The sequence below is a fragment of the Neofelis nebulosa genome, chromosome 2 (assembly GCF_028018385.1).
Source record: "Neofelis nebulosa isolate mNeoNeb1 chromosome 2, mNeoNeb1.pri, whole genome shotgun sequence".
NCBI lineage: Eukaryota > Metazoa > Chordata > Mammalia > Carnivora > Felidae > Neofelis > Neofelis nebulosa.
Genome location: NC_080783.1, coordinates 64,067,680 through 64,091,175, shown reverse-complemented (window position 1 = coordinate 64,091,175; position 23,496 = coordinate 64,067,680). Strand labels below are relative to the sequence as shown.

The following is a 23,496-nucleotide window of genomic DNA, read 5'->3' as shown; positions in this document are numbered from 1 at the left end:
GGCTTAATTTTGATTTCCTATTAAATAATTTTCTATTGAGTCTGGACGGTGTGCTCAACATTAACAGGTATTTCTTAAGCTTCTACTTTGTGCCAGACACACTATGCAAGGGAATAGCAAAATAGGCAATTTGCTGTCACGGTACACAAATCAAAACAGAACTAATTGTCTCTGTCTAGGAATTTTCTGAGTTGGAGGAGAGTAACTTTGTAATCCTCATCAGCTGGGAAATTGAAATTTTTAATGCATTTGAACATTTTAGCAGATTCTGTGCCAATTATTTTTTAACTTGAACAGTGTAGTGATTGAGTTTAATTTTTTAAATTTTTTTCTATTATTATTACTTTTAGAGAGAGGGAGCATGAGCAGAGAGAGGGGCAGAAGGAGAGAGAGAGAGAGAGAATCCCAAGCAGGCTCCATGCTAAATGTGGAGCCCAACATGGGGCTTGATCCCACAATCCTGGGATCATGACCTGAGCCAAAATCAAGAGTCAAACGTTCAAACAACTGAGCCATCTGCCCCTTTTAATATTTTTTTTAATTTAATTTTTAAAGATCTCATTGTTCATTTTATTACAAAATTAGTCTACCCCGTTTGGATTCCATTTTATTTATTATTTGTTTGTTTTTAAGTTTATTTATTTATTTTGAGACAGAGGATGAGCAGGGGAGGGACAGAGAGAGGGGGACAGAGGATCTGAATTGGGTTCTGTGCTGACAGCAGAGAGCCCCATGTGGGGCTCGAACCCATGAACTGTCAGATCATGACTTAAGCCAAAGTCAGATGCTTAACTGACTGAACCACCCAGGTGCCCTTGGGTTCCATTTTAATCAGCTTTACTACTTGTGTGTTTCTTTTCCATTTAGGAAAATCTTACCTTTGTATATTGTGTTTTATTTCCATATCAGGAAGATTTTAAATGGTTAAAATTATTTTTTCAAGTTTAGTTTTGAGAGAGAGAGAGAGAGAGAGAGAGAGCACGTGAGCTGGGGGAGGGGTAGAGGGAGAGAGAGAAAGAGAGAGAGAGAGGGAGAATCTTAAGCAGGCTCCATGATCAGTGCAGAGCCTGATGAGGGGTTCAGTCTCACAAACTGTAAGATCATGACCTGAGCCAAAATCAAGAGTTGGATGCTTAACCAACTGAGCCACCCAGGCACCCCTAAAATTATTTTAGTTTTGCAATATACCATCCTAAATACAATGTATCAAAAAGAGCAAACTTAATGAGATAGTTTGGTTTGCTTTTCATGTGTATTTTTATTCATTCAAAATGACATTTTCACAATGTAGCCACTTTATCATTTAAGATAATATATTGGTAATATTAGCTCCAGAATATTCCTGGGTTGGCACATAGTGACCCTCAACAATTAAGGTCTTTATATTTGACTGAACAGATAGAGTTATACCTAAGTCAACAGCCCTCCGTCCAACATTTCCATAAAATTGATGACTGCAGTTTTTGAGGCTTAGAGACTGTTTCAGTGAGCCATTTGGGTCCAAAAGGCCAGGTACTCTGCTCATTGTCTCCCCGAGATTTGAAGCTGTTTTGTTGTCTCGGTGAAGGTATTTCCTATGGATCCAGACAAAGCATATTCCTCTACTTTCAAGAGAGTTTACCTTTCTTTCTCTTAATCTTTATACTTCTATAGAAACACAAATGCTACGTTATATTATTGAAGTTCAAGTTTGTTTAGAATCTTTGTTAAGGGCTTTGTCTTCATATACTTTTCCTGCAATGCAGCACAGAAATGCATAAGGTGTAGTCCACGTGAAGCTCGTGAATTAGGTGGCAGACCGCCACCTACGTTTGAATTCCGACTCTAACGCTTATGAGCTGTGTGACTCAAAGTTACTTGAACTCTTACTACGTTGGATTTCTTATCTGTAGAACAAGGTTATTGATAGTATCTACCTCACAGGCTGTTGAGGAAATATAAATGAGTAGACATATGTAAAGGGCTTAGAACAGTGCCAGGCACATAAAAGTTTTTAAAAAGAAATAGCTAGTTTTCTAAAGTGTCCAGCCCGAACCAATTCCAATTTTGGAACAAATCAACTTCTCAGGTGAGAAAACAAATCACTATAAAGTTCCACTACTTAAGGCCTTTTGTTTCGTATGATAGTGCACTTTTCTTTGGACCCCAGCAGTAAAGCTGGTTCCTACATTGTCCTTTTGGGACTTTCCTCCTACCTGGCCTTACCTCCCAGATCTTGCCCTACCTCCACGCCCATTTAGAAATGAAAAATGGCTGTCCCTAAAGAGAAATGGACCCTAGGTGGAAGGAAGCTCCCCATTTCTTCTTTCATCCCCAATCTCTATCTCTGTAACTTGCAGGTGAAAGGAACACTTCAGAGTTTCTTACCAAGGCAAGCCAGCTCAATGCCTTCCTCACTACATGATACAAAACATTGTATCTTCAAGAGTTTGTGCTATGAGACATGGTTTTCGTCTAGTTTCAGTGAATGAAGATTTTTCTTTACATTTTATGCTTGTTCCTTGTAGATATAATTCAGGTAGGGAATTAAGTAAATATATATTCACTGTAGCAGTAACCTGATATTTTTTGATGTCAAATTATCTAGTCTGTCCCTTAGAGAACTATAATGCCCCTTCTCTTAGCTCCATTTTTGAAGTTAACCTACCTCCACACCTGGGTTACAGCTGGGAGCTAGTCTAATCAAAGTATGTACTTTACCCCCTGATCACCAGTGATTGGTTTAGGGATTGGGATCGGCTTGAAGTTGCTGGGGTCTACCATGTGGGGCCTCAACCTAGAAAAAAACAGCTAAACAATGGATCCTACTAATATAATTTGAGCTCCAAATCAAGCTAGGTCCACAAAAACCAAAATCGGGTTTTGATACAATTTTATGTATCATTTAAATGTAGTTATATCAAAAAAGAAGGCCAAATGTAAAGGTCTGCTTAGGAAAGCTGTACTTTTGCTCATTGTACTGTCACTGTTAAAATATTCCCTTGAGTCAAGACGGTGATAAAATAGGATAAGACGTTGTCAGGCACAAGCTCCAGATGCCTCTTTGGGAACAAAGGAGCTGGCTGGAACCATCTCCCTCCCCTGCTCCTCAGCATAAACACAGAGCCACCTGAGGGAAGCAGCTCAGCCTGTACACTGGCTGCCTAACTTGCTTATACCAACGCCCTCCCCGTCCCCCCGCCCTTACTGACCCATGTGCTGGTGGGACTGCCCTTCTCAGTCAAGGTTGCCTCAGTCCCAGTGTGGCAGGCCCCTCCCCCAGGAGACCAGCACAAACCCCTGCCCACACCACCTCTCTCAACCAGAGAGTTCTACAGGGCCTCAGTTCTGGTGGAGTTGTTGTCAGGTTTCACAGACCAGAGCACATCTAGTTAAAACTCTCCACATTCAGGCCGGGGACCAAACACTGCCCACAGTAGTCAAGGAAAAACTCTGCAGACAACTGGCCTGAAAGATAGAGCAACCAAAACATGCAGCACATACCAGAGACACCCTGTGAAGTGCCATGAATTGGCAATACCTGACCTCTTCTTCATACGGCCATAACTTGCAGGGGCAGGAGTATAATTGACTTTGCAGCACAAAGTAAAAGTCAGAGACTTAAACAAAATGTCAAGACAGAGGAATTTATGCCAAATGAAAGAACAAGATAAGACCATGGCCAAAGGCCTAAGATAAGCAGATATAAGTAACATGCCTGATGGAGAATTTAAAACAACAATCATAAGGATCCTCACTGGGCTTGAGAAGAGAATAGAAGACATCAGGGAGACCCTTACCACAGAGATAAGTTAAAAAAAAATCAGAATGAAGACTGCAATAAATGAGATTGAAAATAGGCTTGGTGCAATGAAGAGTAAGTTGGAAGAAGCAGAGGAATAAATTAGTGACTTAGAAGACAAAATAATGGAAAGTAAGCTGAACAAAAGAGAGAAAGAAGAACTATGTGGCATGAAAATAGAGAACTCAGTGACTCCATGAAATGTAGTAACACTTATAGGAGTCCCAGAAGAAGAAGGAGAGAAAAGTTAGCAGAAATTTATTTCAAGAAATAACAGCAGAGGGGTGCTTGGGTGGCTCAGTAGGTTGAGTGTCCAACTCTTGATTTCAGCTTGGGTCATGATCCAAGGTTCATGGGATTGAGCTCGGTGTTGGGCTCTGCACTGAGCATGGAACCTGCTTAGGATTCTCTCTCTCTCTCCCTCCCTCCCTCTGTCCCTCTCCCTGACTCTCATGCTCTTTCTCTCTGAAAAGAAAAGAATAGAAAAGAAGGGAAAAGCATAGAAAAGAAAAAAAGAGAAAAGAAGGAAGGGAAGGGAAGGGAAAGGAAGGGAAGCAGAAAATCTCCCTCATCTGGGCAAGGAAGGAGAAATCCATATTCAAGAGGCACAGAGAACTCCCAACAAAATCAACAAAAGCAGGCCAACACCTGGGCATATTCTAATTAAATCTGCAAAATATAATGATAAAGAAAGAAGTCTTAAAAGCAGCAAGACAAGAGAAGTCCTTAATTCACAAGGGAAAATCCATAAGGCTAGCTAGAGATTTCTCAACAGAGACTTGGCAAGCCAGTAGGGAGTGGCATGATATATTCAAAGTGCTAAATGGGAAAAAACTGCAGCCAAGAATACTCTATTCAGCAAGGCTATCATTCAGAATAGAAGGAGAGATAAAGAGTGTCCCAGACAAACAAAAACTGAAGGAGTTCGTGACCACTAAACCAGATCTGCAATAAATAGTAAAGAGGACTCCTTGAGTGCAAAGGAGAGACCAAAAGTGACAGACAAGATCAGAGAAAATCTCCAGAAACAATGAAAAAACAAGTAATAAAATGGCTATAAACACATGCCAATAATTACTTTGAATATAAATGTACTAAATGGTCCCAATCAAAAGACATAGGGTGCCAGAAAGGATAAAAAAACAAGACCCATCTATATGCTACCTACAAGAGACTCATTATGAACCTTAAGACATCTGCAGGTTGAAAGTGAGGGGGTGGGGAAATATTTATCATGCAAATAGATGTCAAAAGCAAGCCAGAGTAGCAGTACTTATATCGGACAAATACTTTTCTGTTCTCATATTGTTTTTATCCTGCTTTAGTGTTAGGGTAATACTGGCTTCATAGAATGATTTGAATGTGTTCCCTCTATTCCAGTATTTGTAAGATTTTGATACAAGTTGTCATTAATTATTCATTTAAATGTTTGGTAGAATTCACCAATGAAACCATGTAGTCTTAGGCTTTTCTGTGATGGGAGATTTTTGATTCCTAATTCAGCTTTCATTCTTATTCTTGATCTAAGATTTCCTGTTTCCTGGATTCAAGATTCATGATTCAATTTCAGTAACTTGTGCATTTTTTGGAATTACCTGGGCTTTTCCCCTAAGTTTTAGAAATTGATTTGTTAGTGATGGTTTATAGTAATCTGTTATCACACTATGTATTGCCAATTTTGTTCATTTTTTTTTTTAGAAATCTGGTCATTACTTTCAATGTTATGTTATTGTTTATTCTGGTCTCTAGTTTATTTCCAATTTTTATTTGCTTCCTCTACTAAATATTGGCTAACCTTCTTTTTTTAGTTTCTTGGGGTGCAATATTATTTAAACCATTTTTCTTAGTACTACCATTTATGGCATAAATTTCACCCTAAAATCTGCTTTTGCTGCATCCCATAGGTTTTAGAATATTGTGTTTTCTTTTTCTTTTGTTTTCACATATTTTGATTTGCCGTTTGATTCCTTATTTGGCCTACTGCTTGTATATTAGTATGTTGTTTAATATATATTAAATATTTGATATTAAAAAAATAAAATGTTGAAAAAAAAAGTCTTTGTTAGTAGCACACACTCCAATCTCTAGGGCAGTTTATTAGCTTTTTATCTCTGCAGAAAAATCCCAATCAATGGTTCCTAAAAGCTGGCTTGCACACTGGGATGGGCCAGTGATAACATTCCTACCAACCCATAGCATTCTTCTCAGATAAATTCTACTGCTATATGATGGTAAGCAGAGCTCTGAGCCAAGTCCTAGGCATAAGAGGCAACTGAGGGGAAGTGCTCTGAAACTCTCTTCCTAATACATATATATATATATATATATATCCCCACACATTTATCATAGTATACTATCTTTCATCTTAAAAAGAACACATTTGACTTTATAAATTTTATTTAAGATTTTAGTTAAAATAATTTAAAGAAATAAACCACACAGAAATGTTACAAAAATACAAAAGAATTACAAGCAAACAGTGGATAATGAGAATTCTTTTAAAAGAGATACACAATAGGGAAGAAAAATAAAGTGTTTATATACTATTCATATATTAATTATAAACCATAGCAGTAAAAGCTTTCCGGACATTGGCAAGAAAAGCCGAGAAATTGTTGGTCTTCCTTACTTTCTCTTGAAATTCTGCTAGGCACTCAAGATGAGGAGCACTATCTGACACTAGAAGAAAAAAAAAAAGGGAAGATAATGTGAATGAGATTTTTTATGGGAGAGAAGTGTTTCTAACTTAGATGCTTTCATCTGATTCAAATTATTTCAATTCCATTTTACTGAAATGCTTCCAGCATAGAACAACAGATACACTTGATTTTCATATCCTAACTATCTTTTGGACCTTTTCTTTGTTTAATCTGTAAATATTAAAATCTTAAGTACTATAATTGTACTTTAAACAGATGGTAGTCAAGGGATTGAAGAACTCAGTGATAAAAAGAACAGAATGCCATTTCCAGTCATCTTTCTTAACATTTTAACTAAACTGTTTTAACAGGTGTGTGTGTGTGTGTGTGTGTGTGCGCGCGCGTGCATGTGTATGTTGGGTTTTTTGTTTTGTTTTGTTTTTTTAACTGTTAAGTCAGTTTTCTCTGTAAACTTTGGCTTGAATTCTAGTTTCTGGCCACTGGATCAAAAAAAGAACAGCTTTCAATGACAACTTTTAGTAATTTACAATTATGGGGAAAAAATCTAAGGTTTTACAAGTGTTCACTAGAAAATGTGGTTGCTATTCTAAAAGTGGTATTTACAGGACCTACTAATCAAATGTGACACAAAGTCACAAATAACGGTACACCTCTCAACATGCAGTTGTACAAATTGTAAACAAATCTCCAGTGAGGGTGGTCAAAGGAAAGGAATGATTCAGCTTTCTCTCCCAACAATTTGGTCCTTTGCCCAAGGGGAAGAAAGTCAACCATATCAGATTTCCAGTTCTTTGGTAGAGATTGTTTAGGACACAAGGACCAGGACCACAGCAGAGAAAGAACAAAAGGCATTTGGTTCAAAATCACACTGTAGATTCTATTTTAACACACTATCAAATACCATGACCCTATGTAGCAGGAGAGGATATGCAAGGTATGTGGGTTTTGGGGTTTGCTTTTGAAACTTTAGCACTCATTAGAAGATATTTACAGAGAGAAAAAATTTGCCCATGAATTAGGTTCCTAAATACAAATTCCATGAGAATGAGGATCAAGTCACCGGGGCACATTAAGGAGACAACTCAGCAGTCCTCCTGAGTGTATGTGTGCTACAAATGCTTTCAGATGAGAACACAGGTCTAATGAGCTGAGAACCATTTTTCTGAATTCCAATAAATTAAAAATTACTTTAAAAGGGGCCCAAGAATTAAAGAGAGATAAATATATTTCCATTCTCTTCTAGTTCCAACTATTACCAATCACATATATTCCCCATAAATCGATGCCTTTCTGGCCTGCTGGAGAATCCGTAGGTGAGCTAAATTACCAATGTGTGCGATTTTTCAGGAGAGGATAATATTTCTTAAATTGATTTTTGGGAAAATAAGTGATCACATTCTGATGACTTAGCATTTGCTTTTAAAATCACCTACTTGAATACATTATAATATTCACATTTATATAGTCATATCCTTTATAGTTTTATGTTCTCTAAAAGGATAATTCATACTTGCATATGAAATGCAGTGATCGGTGGTCTTTTAGACTTTTCTACCAAGGTGGCACTGTGCCATCCTGAATAGAAGTTACATATTAAGGCTCCTAGATAATAACTATAAATCGAAACTACATTCACAGCCTTTAGAAGACCCTATCCCATGAAGCAAGCTGGCAAAGAAAGGGACACCTTGTGGGAACATTACTTTCTTTCATATTACTTTATTTTTTTAAGTTTATTTATTTATTTTGAAAGAGACAGAGTGCTAGGAGGGAGGGGCAGAGAGAGAGACAGAGACAGAGACAGAGAGAATTCCAAGCAGGCTCCTCAGGGTCAGCACAGAGCCCAACATGGGGCTCATACTCACAAAACTGTGAGATCATGACCTGAGCCGAAACCAAGAGTCAGACACTTAACCGACTGAGCCACCCAGGCACCGCTCCTTCATATTACTCTATATGCTGAGTCAGATAACATTTTGGATGCCAGTCTTAAATATCAGTTAAGAGAGAGGAATACATACCCTCATATTCCCTTGCTTCATTTAGGTGGAGGGAAAACATAAAAGGGTTCTCAGGATGCTTAGGGTCAATATTAGTAAATATAAACTGCAACTTATCACCTGAAAAAAAATTAAATTATTTGGTGTGAGAATATTTTATTGTGCCAAGCCTTTCAATGGAGATGAGCTTTCTCACCTCTGTCCTTAATCAGTATCTAGACTGCTAAACGTATGTGTATATATACACTTAACCAAGCCTCCAAATGTACAAGTTACAAATTAGTTTTAAATGAATTACAGTTTAAACATGATACAAAAACACAAGTAACAAAAGAAAAGAACTGATAAATTAGACTTCATCAAAATTAAAAACTTTTGTCCTTTAAAGGATATTACCAAGGCAGTGGAAAGATAACCCACAGAATGGGAGAAAATATTTGCAAATCCTATCTCGGATATGGACTTAATATAGAGAATACATTTAAAAGAACTACAACTGAACAACTAAAAGAAAAGCAATCCAATTAAAAACTGGACTAAGGACTTGAGTAAGTATTTCTCCGAAGAATAGATACAAATGTCCAATAATAAGCACATGGAAAGATGCTCAATACCACTAATCACTGGGGAAATGCAACCCAAAACTACAATGAGATATTATTTTATACCCACCAGGACAGCTATAACAAAACAAAAAACAAAACAAAACAAAACAAAACAAGAAAAAAGAAAAGAACAGTGTGAATGAAGACATGGAGAAATCAGGACATTGCTAGTAGGAATGTAAAATGGCGTTGCAGCTGCGGAAAACAGCTTGGCAGTTCCTCAAAAAGTTACATAAAGAATTGCAAAGACCCAGTAACTCCACTCCTCAGTACATATCAAAAAAAAGAATAGAGAATAGGGACTCAAATAACGATGCCAATGCTTACACCAGCATTACTCACAGCAGCCAAAAGGTGGTAATAACTGTGTTCACTGACAGATGACTAAAGAAACAAAATATGGTATAGTCACAACAGAATATCATTTGGTAATAAAAAGGAATGAACTTCTGATACATGCTACAACATGAATGAACCTCGAAAACATCATGCTAAATACAATAATCCAGACGCAAAAGAACAGGACAAATACTGTATGATTCCACCTACATGAAATACTTAGAATAGGTAAATTTAGAGAGACAGAAAGTAGAAGTTATCAGGGGCTGGGGAAGGAGGAATAAGTTATTGTTTAATGGGTACAGAATTTCTGTTTGTGGTATTAAAGAATTCTGGAAATAGTGGTGATGGTTGCACAGCACTGTTAATGTAATGCTACAGAATTGTACAATAAAAAATAGTTAAAATGGCAAATTCTATGTCATGTAGTTTTATCACAATAAAAAATATTGAACAGATTTGACTTTTTCTACATAGTTATCTGCAATTAAAGCCTATTTTTCCAAAAGACCTCCAAATGTTCCCAAAGGAGTAAATGCCCAGAAGAAATTAAAAATGGCAGCCACAGAGGTGCCTGGGTTGGTTAAGCATCCGACTTCAGCTCAGATCATGGTGAGTTTGAGCCCCTGAGCTGTCACAGCTCGTGAGTTTGAGCCCCTGAGCTGTCAGCATAGAGCCTGGAGCCTGCTTCCAATTCTGTCTCCTTCTCTCTCTGCTCCTCCCCCTACTCATGTGCTCTCACACTCTCTCAAAAACATTAAACATTTTTTTAATAAAAAAAATGGCAGCCACAAAGTAGAAACTCACATGCATTTTAGTTTTGCTCTACAAAATAAAAAAATTAGTAAATTTCATTTAAAAAATGCTTTTAATTATAAAAAAGTAAAGTTCAGAAACTTTGAAAAACATTTGTCTTGCATTTTTATTCAAAATGAAATAATTACATCAGTAGACCAGATTTTTAAAAGTGTTAATAGCTGTTGGCGAAGATGTGGAGAAAGGGGAACCCTTGTGCTCTGTTGGAGGGAATGCAAACTGGTGCAGCCACTCTGGAGAACAGTTACTTAAAAAGTTAAAAATAGAACTACTGTATGATCCAGCAACTGCACTACTAGATATTTATTGAAAGGACAAAAATATTGATTTGAATGGAAACATGCACCCCAACGTTTTTAGCAGCATTATCAACAATAGCCAAATTATGGAAAGAGCCCAAATGTCCATCGACTTTTGAATGGCATGTGCACGCGCGCGCGTGCGCACACACACACACACACACACACACACACACACACACAGACAGGAATACTACTCTGCCATCAAAAAGAATGAAATCTTGCCATTTGCAGTGATGTGGATGGAGCTAGCGTGTATTATGCTAAGTGAAATAAATCAGAGAAACACAAATACCATATGATTTCACTCATATCTGAAATTTAAGAAACAAAATAGATGAACATATGGGAAGAGGGGTGGAGGGAAATAGACCATAAGAGACTCTTTACTATAGAGAACAAACTGAAGGTTGCTAGAGGGGAGGTGGTTGGGGATGGGCTAGATGCGTATTAAGGAGGGCATTTAGGGGCGCCTGGGTGGCGCAGTCGGTTAAGCGTCCGACTTCAGCCAGGTCACGATCTCGCGGTCCGTGAGTTCGAGCCCCGCGTCAGGCTCTGGGCTGATGGCTCGGAGCCTGGAGCCTGTTTCCGATTCTGTGTCTCCCTCTCTCTCTGCCCCTCCCCCGTTTATGCTCTGTCTCTCTCTGTCCCAAAAATAAATAAAAAACGTTGAAAAAAAAAAAAAAGGAGGGCATTTGATGTGATGAGCACTGGGTATTGTATGTAAGTGATGAATCATTGGGTTCTACTCCTGAAAGCAATATTGCACACTGTTGTTAACTAACTACAATTTAAATAAAAAGTTGAAAAGAAAAAAAAAAGTGTTAATGGTAATAGATGTATGCCAAGGAAAAAAGACATCATAAGATAACAAAGAGTTTAATTTGGGTTTCTCTTTTAAAATCCTTTTAAAATTCTTTTTAAAATCCTTTTTAGGGGCGCCTGGGTGGCTCGGTCGGTTGAGCGTCCGACTTCAGCTCAGGTCACGATCTCACAGTCCGTGAGTTCGAGCCCCGTGTCGGGCTCTGGGCTGATGGCTCAGAGCCTGGAGCCTGCTTCCAATTCTGTGTCTCCCTCTCTCTCTGCCCCTCCCCCGTTCATGCTCTGTCTCTCTCTGTTTCAAAAATAAATAAATGTTAAAAAAAAAAAATTTAAAAAAAAAAAATAAAAAAAAAAAAAATAAAATCCTTTTTAAAAAAGGATTATTTCCTGACTTTGAGGGCTATGAAAAGTTCTAATTCTTTTGTAAATGTTTCTTTACTTATTTTGAGAGAGAGGAATACAGAGTGAGCAAGGGAGGGGTACAGAGAGAGAGAGAGAGAGAGAGAGAGAGAGAGAGACAGAATATCCCAAGCAGGCTCTGCAATGTCAGCATGGAGCCCAGCTTGGGGCTTGAACCCATGAATTGTGAAATCATCACCTGAGCTGAAACCAAGAGTTGAATGCTTAACCCATTGAGCGATCCAGGTGCCATGAGAAAATTCTAATTTTTATTTTTTTTAATTTACATCCAAGTTAGTTAGCATATAGTGCAACAATGATTTCAGGAGTATATTCCTTAATGTCCCTTACCCAGTTAGCCCATCCCCCCTCCCACAACCCCTCCAGTAAGCCTCTGCTCATTCTCCATATTTAAAAGTCTCTTGCGTTTTGTCCCCCTCCGTTTTGACATTATTTTTTGCTTCCCTTCCCTTATGTTCATCTAATCTGTGTCTTAAAGTCCTCATATGAGTGAAGTCATATGATATTTGTGGAGAAAGTTCTAATTTTAAATCTGAAAATAATTTTAAAGCTTTCTGACCCCAAAACACCTCAGGATGACAGTGAGTCCAATGGATCAAAAATTCAGAGTTGGGGGGCGCCTGGGTGGCGCAGTCGGTTAGGCGTCCGACTTCAGCCAGGTCACGATCTCGCGGTCCGTGAGTTCGAGCCCCGCGTCAGGCTCTGGGCTGATGGCTCGGAGCCTGGAGCCTGTTTCCGATTCTGTGTCTCCCTCTCTCTCTGCCCCTCCCCCGTTCATGCTCTGTCTCTCTCTGTCCCAAAAATAAATAAAAAATGTTGAAAAAAAAATTAAAAAAAAAAAAAAAAATTCAGAGTTGGACCCTGTATTTCCCTCTAATCAAAAGGTTAATATTTGGGGGGTACCTGGGTGGCTCAGTTGGTTAAGTGTCCGACTTCGGCTCAGATCATGATCTTACAGTTCATGAGTTCGAGCCCTGCATCAAGCTCTCTGCTGTCAGTGCAACTCCTATTTCAGATCCTCTGTCTCCCTCTCTCTGCCCATCCCCCACTCATGCTTTTTCTCTTTCTCTCTCAAAAATCAATAAACATTTAAAAAAAGTTTAATTTAATATTTTTAATAAAATTTAATATTTTATTTTAATAAAATTTAACTTTTTAATTAAAAGCTTATTTCAACAGATGGGGGGGCACAAAAAAGACTAATAGATATATGAATGAAGAGACCAAAAAATCTAAGAAATACAGTAAATATTCAGAAGAAAAGTTTACCTGTTCATTAATAAAGAAATGCACTTAAAAAACAATGCTCCAATTATATCTACTTTGCTGCCAAACAACAACAAACAAACAAACAAAATACAGTTCTGGCAAGAATACAATGAAGTGGGTACACTTTACATCGTAGAGAGGTGTGCACAAAAGAATTAACGCGGCAGGCCTGACGATGCTATCCTTAGAATCTTACAAAGGTCTGCTTGCAAGCTGGCCCTTGGCTGGTGTGTTGGGAGTCCCCCAAACCACCCTAGGTTTGAAGATTTGCTAAGAGAACTCATACGATTCACCAGAGGGTCATACACAGGGCTATAATTTATCACAGCGAAAGACTATGGCAAAATCAGCAAGAGGAAAAAAACACATAGGGCGAAGTGCAGGGAAAACCAGCACAAGCTTCCTGAGTCTCTGATGAACTTCCCTGGTAGACAACCCTTCCTGTGTATCGTCACATTCAATGCTAAAGGAATTAATAAGCATGTCTTGTGTGACTCTGCTGGGTTAGGACTCTTAAAAAACTATGCCTGAAAAAAGTGTTTCTTTTAGACTTTGCCCCAGTGTCTTTTTGGGGCTGTTCTGCAGTTTATTGTAGTTTCTGCCATACATCTGAGCCGTCAATATGACTGATTCTATGCTGCATCCTGTAAGTCTTTCTAGCGAATCCCCAAACCTGACGGTGATCCTGGGGGCTGCTAACACCGTGAGTAGTGCTATAAACTGCCACATACACCACACATCACGGTCATTAAAATATTTACACGCTTTACCCCAGTAATGCCTCCCTAGGAATTCCACGGAAATTATACAAAAGAAATGGATAAGTCTGTATTCACTATAGTACTTCTAAAACTGAAACACTGGCAGAATCTGAACGTTAAGTTAGAAACAATACCTGTATTAGGTAGATAAAAGATTGCATAAATTAAGAGACATTAATGGAATGAATTATTACGTCGCTATTTTAAAATTACCATGGGAAGGCTATAGCAACTGGAAAAATGCTGATCATAGAATACCAGGAAGAACAAGGAACAAAAATTACTTTCATGTTGGCAATCATGCCAAACATACATTTATTACAATACTGGATGATAAATAACCAAGGCATCAGTAATTATGTTACGGTGATAAAAAATTTTTAAATTCTTTCCTGTTTCCTAAAAAGTTAATAATGTGGTCATTATTTTATTTGAAAATATTTTAAAAATTCTTCTCTACTTAAGAAAACACACACCTTTCTAATCTCGTGTGTTTTACTTACGTTAATATACTCACCATAAATTTTTCTAATTTCTAGTCCAAGTCGATCTTTATACAAGTCTGCAGATTTCTGTAGCCTTTTCAACTTCTCTTCATTAGCTTTGTTAGCAGCAGAAATAGCTATGATTAAAAAAAAAAAAAAAAGAAATACACATATTTGAATATGAAGGATTTTTAGACAGACACTTTGCAGCATAAAGAGTGTGCTTAATAGTTCCTGGAAGAGAATGTGTGATCATTAACTTTGTTGCATAAATTACACTATGGCTTCTCCAATGAAACTGTCCCCCACTCTGTTTAATTAAGCTCCCACATCAATTGCATTATGACTCTGGTTACATTAAAAAACCAAAAGGACCCTTAAGTAAAACAAAAGAAAATAAAACCCACTTATTTAACTTATTTAGCAGACAGCTTCCTTGCAGAAATGAGTGGCTGGCTATGCCCCTGAGATGTGTTACCCCTTTTTACTATGAACTGGAGAGAAGGCAAGAGATAGATAATTGTGAACCATCACCACTTTGAAATTTAATGTTTTAAATATGTGTACAACTAGAAACTTACTTTCCTTCTTCCTAGCATATTCTTCCTTAAGATCCTGAATATTTGCAGTCAATACTTCTAGTTTCTCATTTTTGTCTTTTATTTCAGCAATCAATCTTAACAAGCTGTCTTTTTTTTCTTGAATGAGCTTATTCCGCCTACAGATCTCTGTAAGAAGTACAAAGTATTAGCTAGAATATATATACTTTGTTCTCCAATATCTATCTCTGGTAAGAAAAGACTGAAATATTGACTTTCATTAGGATTAATAAAGAGTGTATTATTTACTTACTTATTTTATTTATTTACTTTTGAGAGAGAGAGAGAGCGAGAGAGAGAGAGCGCAAGTAAGCATGAGTGAGGGAGAGGGAGACAGAATCTGAAGCAGGTTCCTGGCTCTGAGCTGTCAGCACAGAGCCCCATGCGGGGCTTGACCTCAGGAACTATGAGATCATGACCTGAGCAGAAGTCAGATGCTTAACCGACTGAGCCACCCAGGTACCCCAAAAACGTTTTAACTGATAAGCGCTTTCTAATGGTTCAAAAATTATAAAGAAAAGGAAAAAAAATCCTATTCTTTCCTATTTGTCTTTGAAAATAAAAATGAGACAAAACTCTTTTTTAAAATGAGAATACCAAATTATTATTTAAAAAAAATTTTTTTTATTCATTTTTGAGAGAGAGAAACAGAGCATGAGCAGGGAGGGGCAGAGAGAGAGAGGGAGACATAGAATGCAAAGCAGGCTCCAGGCTCTGAGCTGTCAGCACAGAGCCTGACGTGGGTTTCGGACTCACAAACGGCGGTATCATGACCTGAGCTGAAGTCAGACGCTTAACCGACTGAGCCACCCAGTCGCCCTGAGAATACCAAATTAAACCACAAAAAGAAAATCAGGTCATGACGCTTGCAGCAATACCCTTCAAATAAGTACATAAATAAAGCCCACCATCAAAGACAACCAAATCTGGAAATGTTTTTACACAGTACTTTAAAGAAACAATTCATTATAATGCAGTATAAATGGTTCTGGAAAACACCAAAAAGACAAAAAGGAGTGAAGGAAGAGATGGGGCGCCTGGGTGGCTCAGTCGGTTAAGCTTCCGACTTCGTCTCAGGTCATGGTCTCACAGTCTGGTCCGTGAGTTCGAGCCCCGCATGGGGCTCTGTGCTGACAGCTCAGAGCCTGGAGCCTGCCTCGGATTCTGTGTCTCCCTCTCTCTCTCTCTCTGCCCTTCCCCTGTTCGTGCTCTGTCTCTGTCTCAAAAATAAACAAACATTAAAAAAAATTTTTTTTAAAAAGTGAAGGAAGAGAGGGAAAGAGAGAGGTAGGAAGGGCGAAACTTCATTTACATTAATAACAAACAAAACATCCAGGAATAATCTAAATTAAGAAATGTAGGCCCTGTATGAAAAAATAATGCAAAACTTGTCTGGAACAAATAACCTATATATATGGAGAGACATTTTATGCTTCTAAATATTATAAAGATGTCAGTATTTCCCAAATTCATTTCTACATTTGATGCAATCCCAATGGACTCCGGAGGGAAGGGAAGAGGAGGATCTAACAAAATTATAAAATTTATCTGATGAGTACACAGGAGAGAGCAGTTAAGGAAATATGGTAAGAGAAATAACAAGGAAAGGTACTTGTCCCACCAGATTTAACATGTGTGATTGTGACACTTTTAACACAATAATGGAGTACTAGCTGAAGAAACGACATACAGCTCAGTTAAACAAAAAAGGCATTCCCAAACAAACACTGGTATCTTTGGGAAACATGAAAAATGAAATATCATAAATCAAGTGGTGGACAGTTTCCCAAACCCTGCTGAAAACCAAAATAAATTCCATATATATTAAATATTTAAATATAAAATGAAACCTTGCAAACCTAAAAGGCAGTATCTGAATATAAAATTAGCCTTTCCTGTGGGGAAAGACCTTTTTACTAAAAGGCAAAAAGAAATCAAAGAGAAAGTCATATACCAGCTACATAACAGTTAATAAGTGGCCAAACCCCTCATATTTGATTCAAATAAACATAAAACTCTACTATATGCTAGGAACTTTGTTCGACACCTTATATTTCCATAAACTTACTTAAATTTCATAATACATTATGCAGTTCTAATTTAAAAAAGGAGGGGCGCCTGGGTGGCTCAGTCGGTTAAGCGTCCGACTTCAGCTCAGGTCATGATCTCGCGGTCCGTGAGTTCGAGCCCCGCATCGGGCTCTGGGCTGATGGCTCAGAGCCTGGAGCCTGCTTCAGATTCTGTGTCTCCCTCTCTCTCTGACCCTCCCCCGTTCATGCTCTGTCTCTCTCTGTCTCAAAAATAAATAAAAACGTTAAAAAAAAAAAAATTTTTAAAAATTTAAAAAAAAAGGAAAAGGCTCAGCAGTTGGGTAACTTGCCCAAAAGTTTTATTTGCTAGGATGCAAAAAATAGTTAAGACCTGGATTCAAACTCAGGACTTGACTTCAAAGGTCATGCTTTTGACCATTAAACACCCTCCCTGAACAGTTCTTAATCTAAAGAAGACACAAATATAAATTCCTAAGACAAAAACAAAGAGATAAATGGAGGAAATGTAGAATGCAGATGGCTAATAAACATGAAAGACAATTTAACCTGAGTAGTAATCACAGAAATGCAAATAAAGCAAGTAACATACCAATTTTCATTTATTACAACAATGTTTACAAAAATGACAGCTGGTGTCGAGAAGAATGGAAAATACTAGAGTCCTTGTGGAATATTTTTGACATTGCAAAACAAGTTTTAAGGATATTCATGTCCTTTAATCCAGTTATTTCATTTTTACAAGTTAACCTAAGAAAATAAGATGTATGCAAGTATTTATATACATAAGATTGTGTTCAGTATTATTTATAATGATGAAAAGCTGAAAACATCCTAAATGGCTAATGAGTAAATCATTAAATAAATATGGCATATTAATAAGGTAGAATATCCTCTCAGGGGTACCTGGATGGCTCCATTGGTTGAGCATGCAACTCTTGATTTCGACTCAGGTCATGACCCCAGGATCGTGGGATTGAGCCTGGGATCAAACCCCACCTCGGGCTCTACGCCAACTGTGAAGGTTGCTTAAGAGTCTCTCTTCCTCTGCCCCTCTCCCGCTAGCTGTCTCTCAATAAACAAACAAACAAACAAACAAACAAGTGTACGGATGTTTTCCTGAGTTAGTGTTTTTGGTTTCCTCTGATAAACACCCAGAAATAGAATTACTGGATCATATGGTAGTTTTAATTTTCTGAGGAACCCTGCATATTATTTTCCAGAGTAGCCACTATGGAAAAATGCACTTAAAAATAATTAAGGAGACATGTATGGCAAAAGAGATACATATTAAAAGTCCAAAAGTATCAGTTCCAATCTGGCTCTTCAGTTGTTACCCAAGGACCTTGGTCAAATTATAACTTTGGAGACTCTTATAAAAGGAGGATAATAATGGCCGCCCCATTTCTTTAACTCACAGGGTTAGAGTACACAATAATACAGAAACTTTTAAATTATTAAGTGATACATAAATACCATATATGTCAGTGTTTTTATTATAACATGTGAAGAACTGTATGGATTTGTGCCAATATAAATGTTAAGGGCCCTTGATATGGCATAACTCATGTATACACTGTCAGTTGTCTCTTATTCTCTAGGGCAGATATTTCAAACTTTCACTACTACTCACCACATAAATCCTCCCTTGAGTTTTCCCTTCCATGTGGAAAGATTGTTTTATGGTACACTAGAGGGAGCAGACATTTGGCTGCAATCCTAGAGCTTGTATCTATCAAATGTATGACCTTAACCAAGTTTTGTAACCTCAGTGAGCTTCAATTTTTTTCATCTGAAAAAAGGGATAATTTTGGTCTTGTAAAAGATTTCAGGACTTTTGTTCTTTTTTTTTTTTTTTTTTTTTTTTGAGAGAGTGAGTGCCAGAGGGCAAGAAGCAGAGGAGATGGAGAGAAAGAATCTTAAGCAGGCTCCACGCCCACCCTGGAGTCTGAAGAAGAGGCTTGATTCCCACTACCCTGGGATGATGCCCTGAACTGAAATTGAGAGTCAGACACTTAACCAACTGAGCCTCCCAGGTGTCCTTATGATTTTAGGATTTAAGAGCCTGGTCCACAGTAAACGCCTCTCACTTTGAACAGATGGTCTTCCTCCTTATAATAATATAGAAGCAACAGATGCTCTAGGCAGGCCAGAATTTTTGAACAATTTGTTCTCTGCAGTATCTTCTTTGAAGATGCAAAGTAGCTGCTCAACAAATATGTGGTGAGTGAATGAGTTCCCTCCACCTTCCCTACTCCCCAAATGTATCCAGATCAGTGTCCTCTCCTGAGAGTAACAGTGGCTCCTTCTCCAATACATGGTTAATCCAGATTCTTTCGCCTAAGGGAAAGAACTGAAGAACTGAAGAATTCCTGCCTTTTAAACCCCAGTCTATGATTTCCAATGGGAAAACAAACCTGTTTTTCAAAAAATTGTCATTTACACATCAGCATAGATGATCACAAGCACAGTGATGAATAAAAAAAGGGACAGAATATACAGAAAATGATGCCATTTATATAACATTCAAAAATACAATACTAAATATTAATAGGTTAGTTCTGGAAGGTAGGATTAGAGAAAAGTATTATATAAGATGTTCTATTTCTTAAGCTGGGTTGCAGATACATAAATGTTTATTATTTTTATATATGTATCTGCATATATATATGCACACACACACAATACACTGTTTTTTTTTTCTTTTCCTTTTTTTTTTTTTTTTAAAGTAGGCTTTATGCCCAGTGCAGACCCCAACACAGGACCCGAACTGACAACCCCGAGATCAAGACCCGAGCGAAGATTAAGAGTCAAGTGACCGACCCAGGTGCCCCACAGTATATTGTTTTACTTGTATGAGGGATTGCATACAGATGTTTAATCTAAAAAACCCTCTGTGATCTATAGTTTGTCACCTACGATTTTGATATTCCAGAAACATCTCAACCATTCTTTCTTCTTCCTTTAATTTCACAGACAGCTTTTCTGAAAGAGAAATTGGAATTGAAGTTTCGATTCAGCTGAAATAACATAAAAAAAAAAACAAACAAGAACAACAAAGCAGCATGTTACAAGTTAACTTTAGTTACCTGTAAGTGCTTTGATGGAGTCTTTGTAGGTATCTCTTAGTCCCATCATTTGACAGGACGTGTCACTGACAGTGCTTTTGAATTTATTCCAAAATTCATTTATGCTTTTATCAAATAGTGCCAGTTCGTCCTCTATCATCTTGTAAGAGAATGCTACAAAACAAAACATTGATTGTATTTTTTATAAGTTGTTGAAATAAAATCAAGCTCATATTCCAATCAAGCATATTTTGGCAGTTTGACTTTTGCTAGGAAATAATTAGCAGCTTGCTTTTTTTAAAAAGGATATCTTACTTTTTAAATATTTACTTGTTCTTGAGAGAGAAAGAGTACAGGCAGGGGAGGGGCAGAAAGAGGAAGACACAGAATCCCAAGCAGGCTCCAGGCTCCAAGCTGTCAGTGCAGAGCCCATACAGGGCTCAACCTCAGGAACTGTGAGCCTAAGTAGGATGCTTAACCTGACTGAGCCATCCAGGTGACCCAAGCAGCTTACTTTTAACTCTAGCTATTCCAGGGCGGATCAAGCCATCTGGACTTAATTACAGTTAAGATGCAAGATTCCAGGAAGGACATCCTTACCTCCTAGGGACTTGTTAGTAGTTTAACTGCACAAGACACTCATACAGCTCTGTGACCCTGGAAAATGACTCTGCCTCCGTTTCCTCACAAGTAAAATTGGTAACTTTTAAGGCGTTTCCAATTCTGATCTTTTGAATTCCAGCCTGGATTGCCAGCCAGGTCCCAAATGGACGGATGACTGGCCCCCTCTCATAGGATAAGACCCTATGAGACATATCTAGCCCGCCTCTCCCTCCCACCCAGATCAGGAAAAGAAGAAGTAGTACTAAAAAGGCTACTTGGAGTGGGAATTTAGTAGGCTTAGTCCAGGAAAGGTACAAGTCACCCTGAACTCTCTGGGCCTTAGTGTCTTCTGTAAAACAATGTCCGGTAAGACTCCAGGCCCCGCCAGTTTTCTGTAACGCTAAAACCATCCCAATAACTCAAAACCCTCCCAAGAAGGCCACACACATCTCGTTCGGTGGAACCCGGAACACTTCGGCCTCAGCGAAGCCCAGCAGTGCAAACAACAAAGCCGTGCATTTCACAGACTTCGCTCCCGAAAACAAATCCAGCCCAGAAATACTTTCCCCTATCGCGACAGGCAGGTCGAGGAACCCTGGTCAGCTCCCAACTCTCTCACCTTTTCCAGGAGACCTGAGCCCCGTCGCCAACCCACACAAGACCAGAAACAATTCAAGCCAACAGCAGGTCTCCAGACCCAGCTCCCGCAGCCCCGCCAACTTTCCTATTTCAAATTTTAGGGCGCCTTCCTCCTCCCGCCCCCGGTCGCTCATTCGCCTTCAGATTGGCTGATAATTAGGCTCTCCATGAAGGGATTGGTTAATCTAGCCCTCCGGGATTCTCGCGGAAAAATATAGGGGAAAGTGCATTCTGGGATTTGTAGTTTTTTTTCTGAGAGACAGTCAGACTCTCAGCTCTGCTTTGTGAAGTGTTAATAGCTCCGAGAGGACTCGCCCCAGCACGTCATTCATCTGTTTCAAATAAAGATTTCTGCAACAAATATAAATATTGAACTTTAATCGCATTCTGTTGCCAAGTATATACTGCCTTCTTTAATGCTCTCTGTAGCTTAAAGTTAATTGAAAATACTAAAGCTAATGAAAACACCATTTTTTAATATGTCTCATCATTTAATTACTTTTCATTGGGAAGTGGTTGGAACATTACTGTGTATTGACTTCTAATATGAACATTTCCAAAATTTCTTGATTCTCTTATTTTCGAGCATGTGAAACAGAAACAAAACGCAGTACCTAGTACTGGTAGTCCTTGCCCAGGTGAAAACTCAATGACACAAAACTTTTTTTCATGGGCGAGCTCATTGGTACCTATCCTCTCTGACAGTCTGTGTTGCATTTAAAAATGAAAAGAAGCAGAGAAGCCAAAAGTAATTCAAGGTTTTTAACTTCTATATTTGTAAGAATGGTGATGCTGTTGGTAGAATAGAAAATATCTTCATGGTTGTTTGGGTGTATTGGGGAAGGGGTGTTGCAGGGAGGCAGGGGCAGGAGTTACTATTTTAAAGTGCTGAGTTTCTGAGGATATTGTTGGGAGATCTAAGTGTTAATGTTCCATAGGCATTTTACTTCTCTAGTTAATCGATAGTGGCTAACTGCTCCAACTCTGCAGTAAGAGTGCCTGAGTTTGAAATCCAGCCTCCATCATTTACTAAGTTTGTCCTCGGGCAAGTTACTTGCCTATTGGACCTCAGTTTCCTCATCTGTAAAATGAGGGTAATAGTAATAATAATACCTTCTTCCTTCATATACCCAATGTGAAGACTAAAAGAGATAATAAATGCAAATGCCTTAAAAGAAGTCCCTATAACATAAGTACTCAAAATGGTTTCCTGTTTTTATGATTTCATACCCTACCTACCTCCTATGCAATAGATTGTCATATTAAAACACATAAAAATAAGGCTTTAAATAGAACAAAATCTAAGTTGGCAAAGAAATAGAGATCTTGCAATTGAATACTCATTTTAGCTGAGGTAATACATATAACTCCCATTACAAGATGATCACACTACTTACTGAATTCTGATTTAAAAAAAAAAAAACATGGATTCTGGTAAGTCTGAATAAGTATAGAATACATCCCTCCCACCCAATCCAAGTTGAATTAATTAGTTAGGTGTTGTTATTTACCATTAAAAATAAGACCATTTAATAATTTGCCAATATAACAAATACAACAAATTTAGTTCCCACATAATGGATACTAAACTTCAAACAATAATCTGAAAACAGTGTCAGTAATTTCTTTAGGTCATTACTAGTTCAAGATAATAAATAATTTCTTCAGCTTGGAATAATACTTGGACCAACTCTCTAATGCATTCTTAATAGAATCTGGCAGAGCATGACCGATCCATGAGCAAAATGGAAAAAAAGAGTTTATTAGCAAGGCTTTGAGATATTCATGACTGACACAAGGCTAGAACTATATCTTTTAAACTAAGGTGAACTTTAGTGGATTACTCTTATTAAGTTGACTCCAATGATTAGTGGACAAAAACATCCGGATGATCCTCAGAATAAATTCTTATTGTTCACAGAAAATCTCTTCTTTTCTACTCTTCTAGCTTCTCTAATTTGGAGGGATTACTATAACAGTATATTACTATCTCACAGAACTTCAAACTGGAAGTAACTAGAACTCTGTTAGAGTCACCTGCTATGTTCCTTGAGGACTAGAAGGAGACACAAGCTATTCAACTTGAATTTGCTAAAGGATGGGCAAGATGTGTGGAACCTGTACTGGTCAAGACCTCCAAGTAAATGAAATTGACTTCCTATTTGCATCCTTCTTAGTAAAGCCGAGGAGGAAAGAACAATATGAAAAGAACATAGAGGATATGCACTTTAAAGAATGGAAAATAAATATGACTTGCATTACGGAGTTAAAATTATTATTTT

General features: G+C 37.9%; 1 protein-coding gene across 1 annotated transcript; it reads right to left on the bottom strand.

Moving 5' to 3' along the window:
- Nucleotides 1-1,233: 1,233 nt before the first annotated feature.
- SPC25 (SPC25 component of NDC80 kinetochore complex) lies at nucleotides 1,234-21,327 on the bottom strand. The gene is made up of 7 exons (XM_058714916.1): nucleotides 21,195-21,327; nucleotides 19,994-20,146; nucleotides 19,824-19,889; nucleotides 14,839-14,985; nucleotides 14,290-14,394; nucleotides 8,463-8,561; nucleotides 1,234-6,460 (listed from the first exon to the last, which is right to left on the bottom strand). The coding sequence occupies exons 2-7, from the start codon at nucleotides 20,130-20,132 to the stop codon at nucleotides 6,336-6,338; spliced, it is 681 nt and encodes a 226-aa protein (XP_058570899.1). The 5' UTR covers nucleotides 20,133-20,146; nucleotides 21,195-21,327; the 3' UTR covers nucleotides 1,234-6,335.
- Between the last annotated feature and the right edge of the window lie 2,169 nt (nucleotides 21,328-23,496).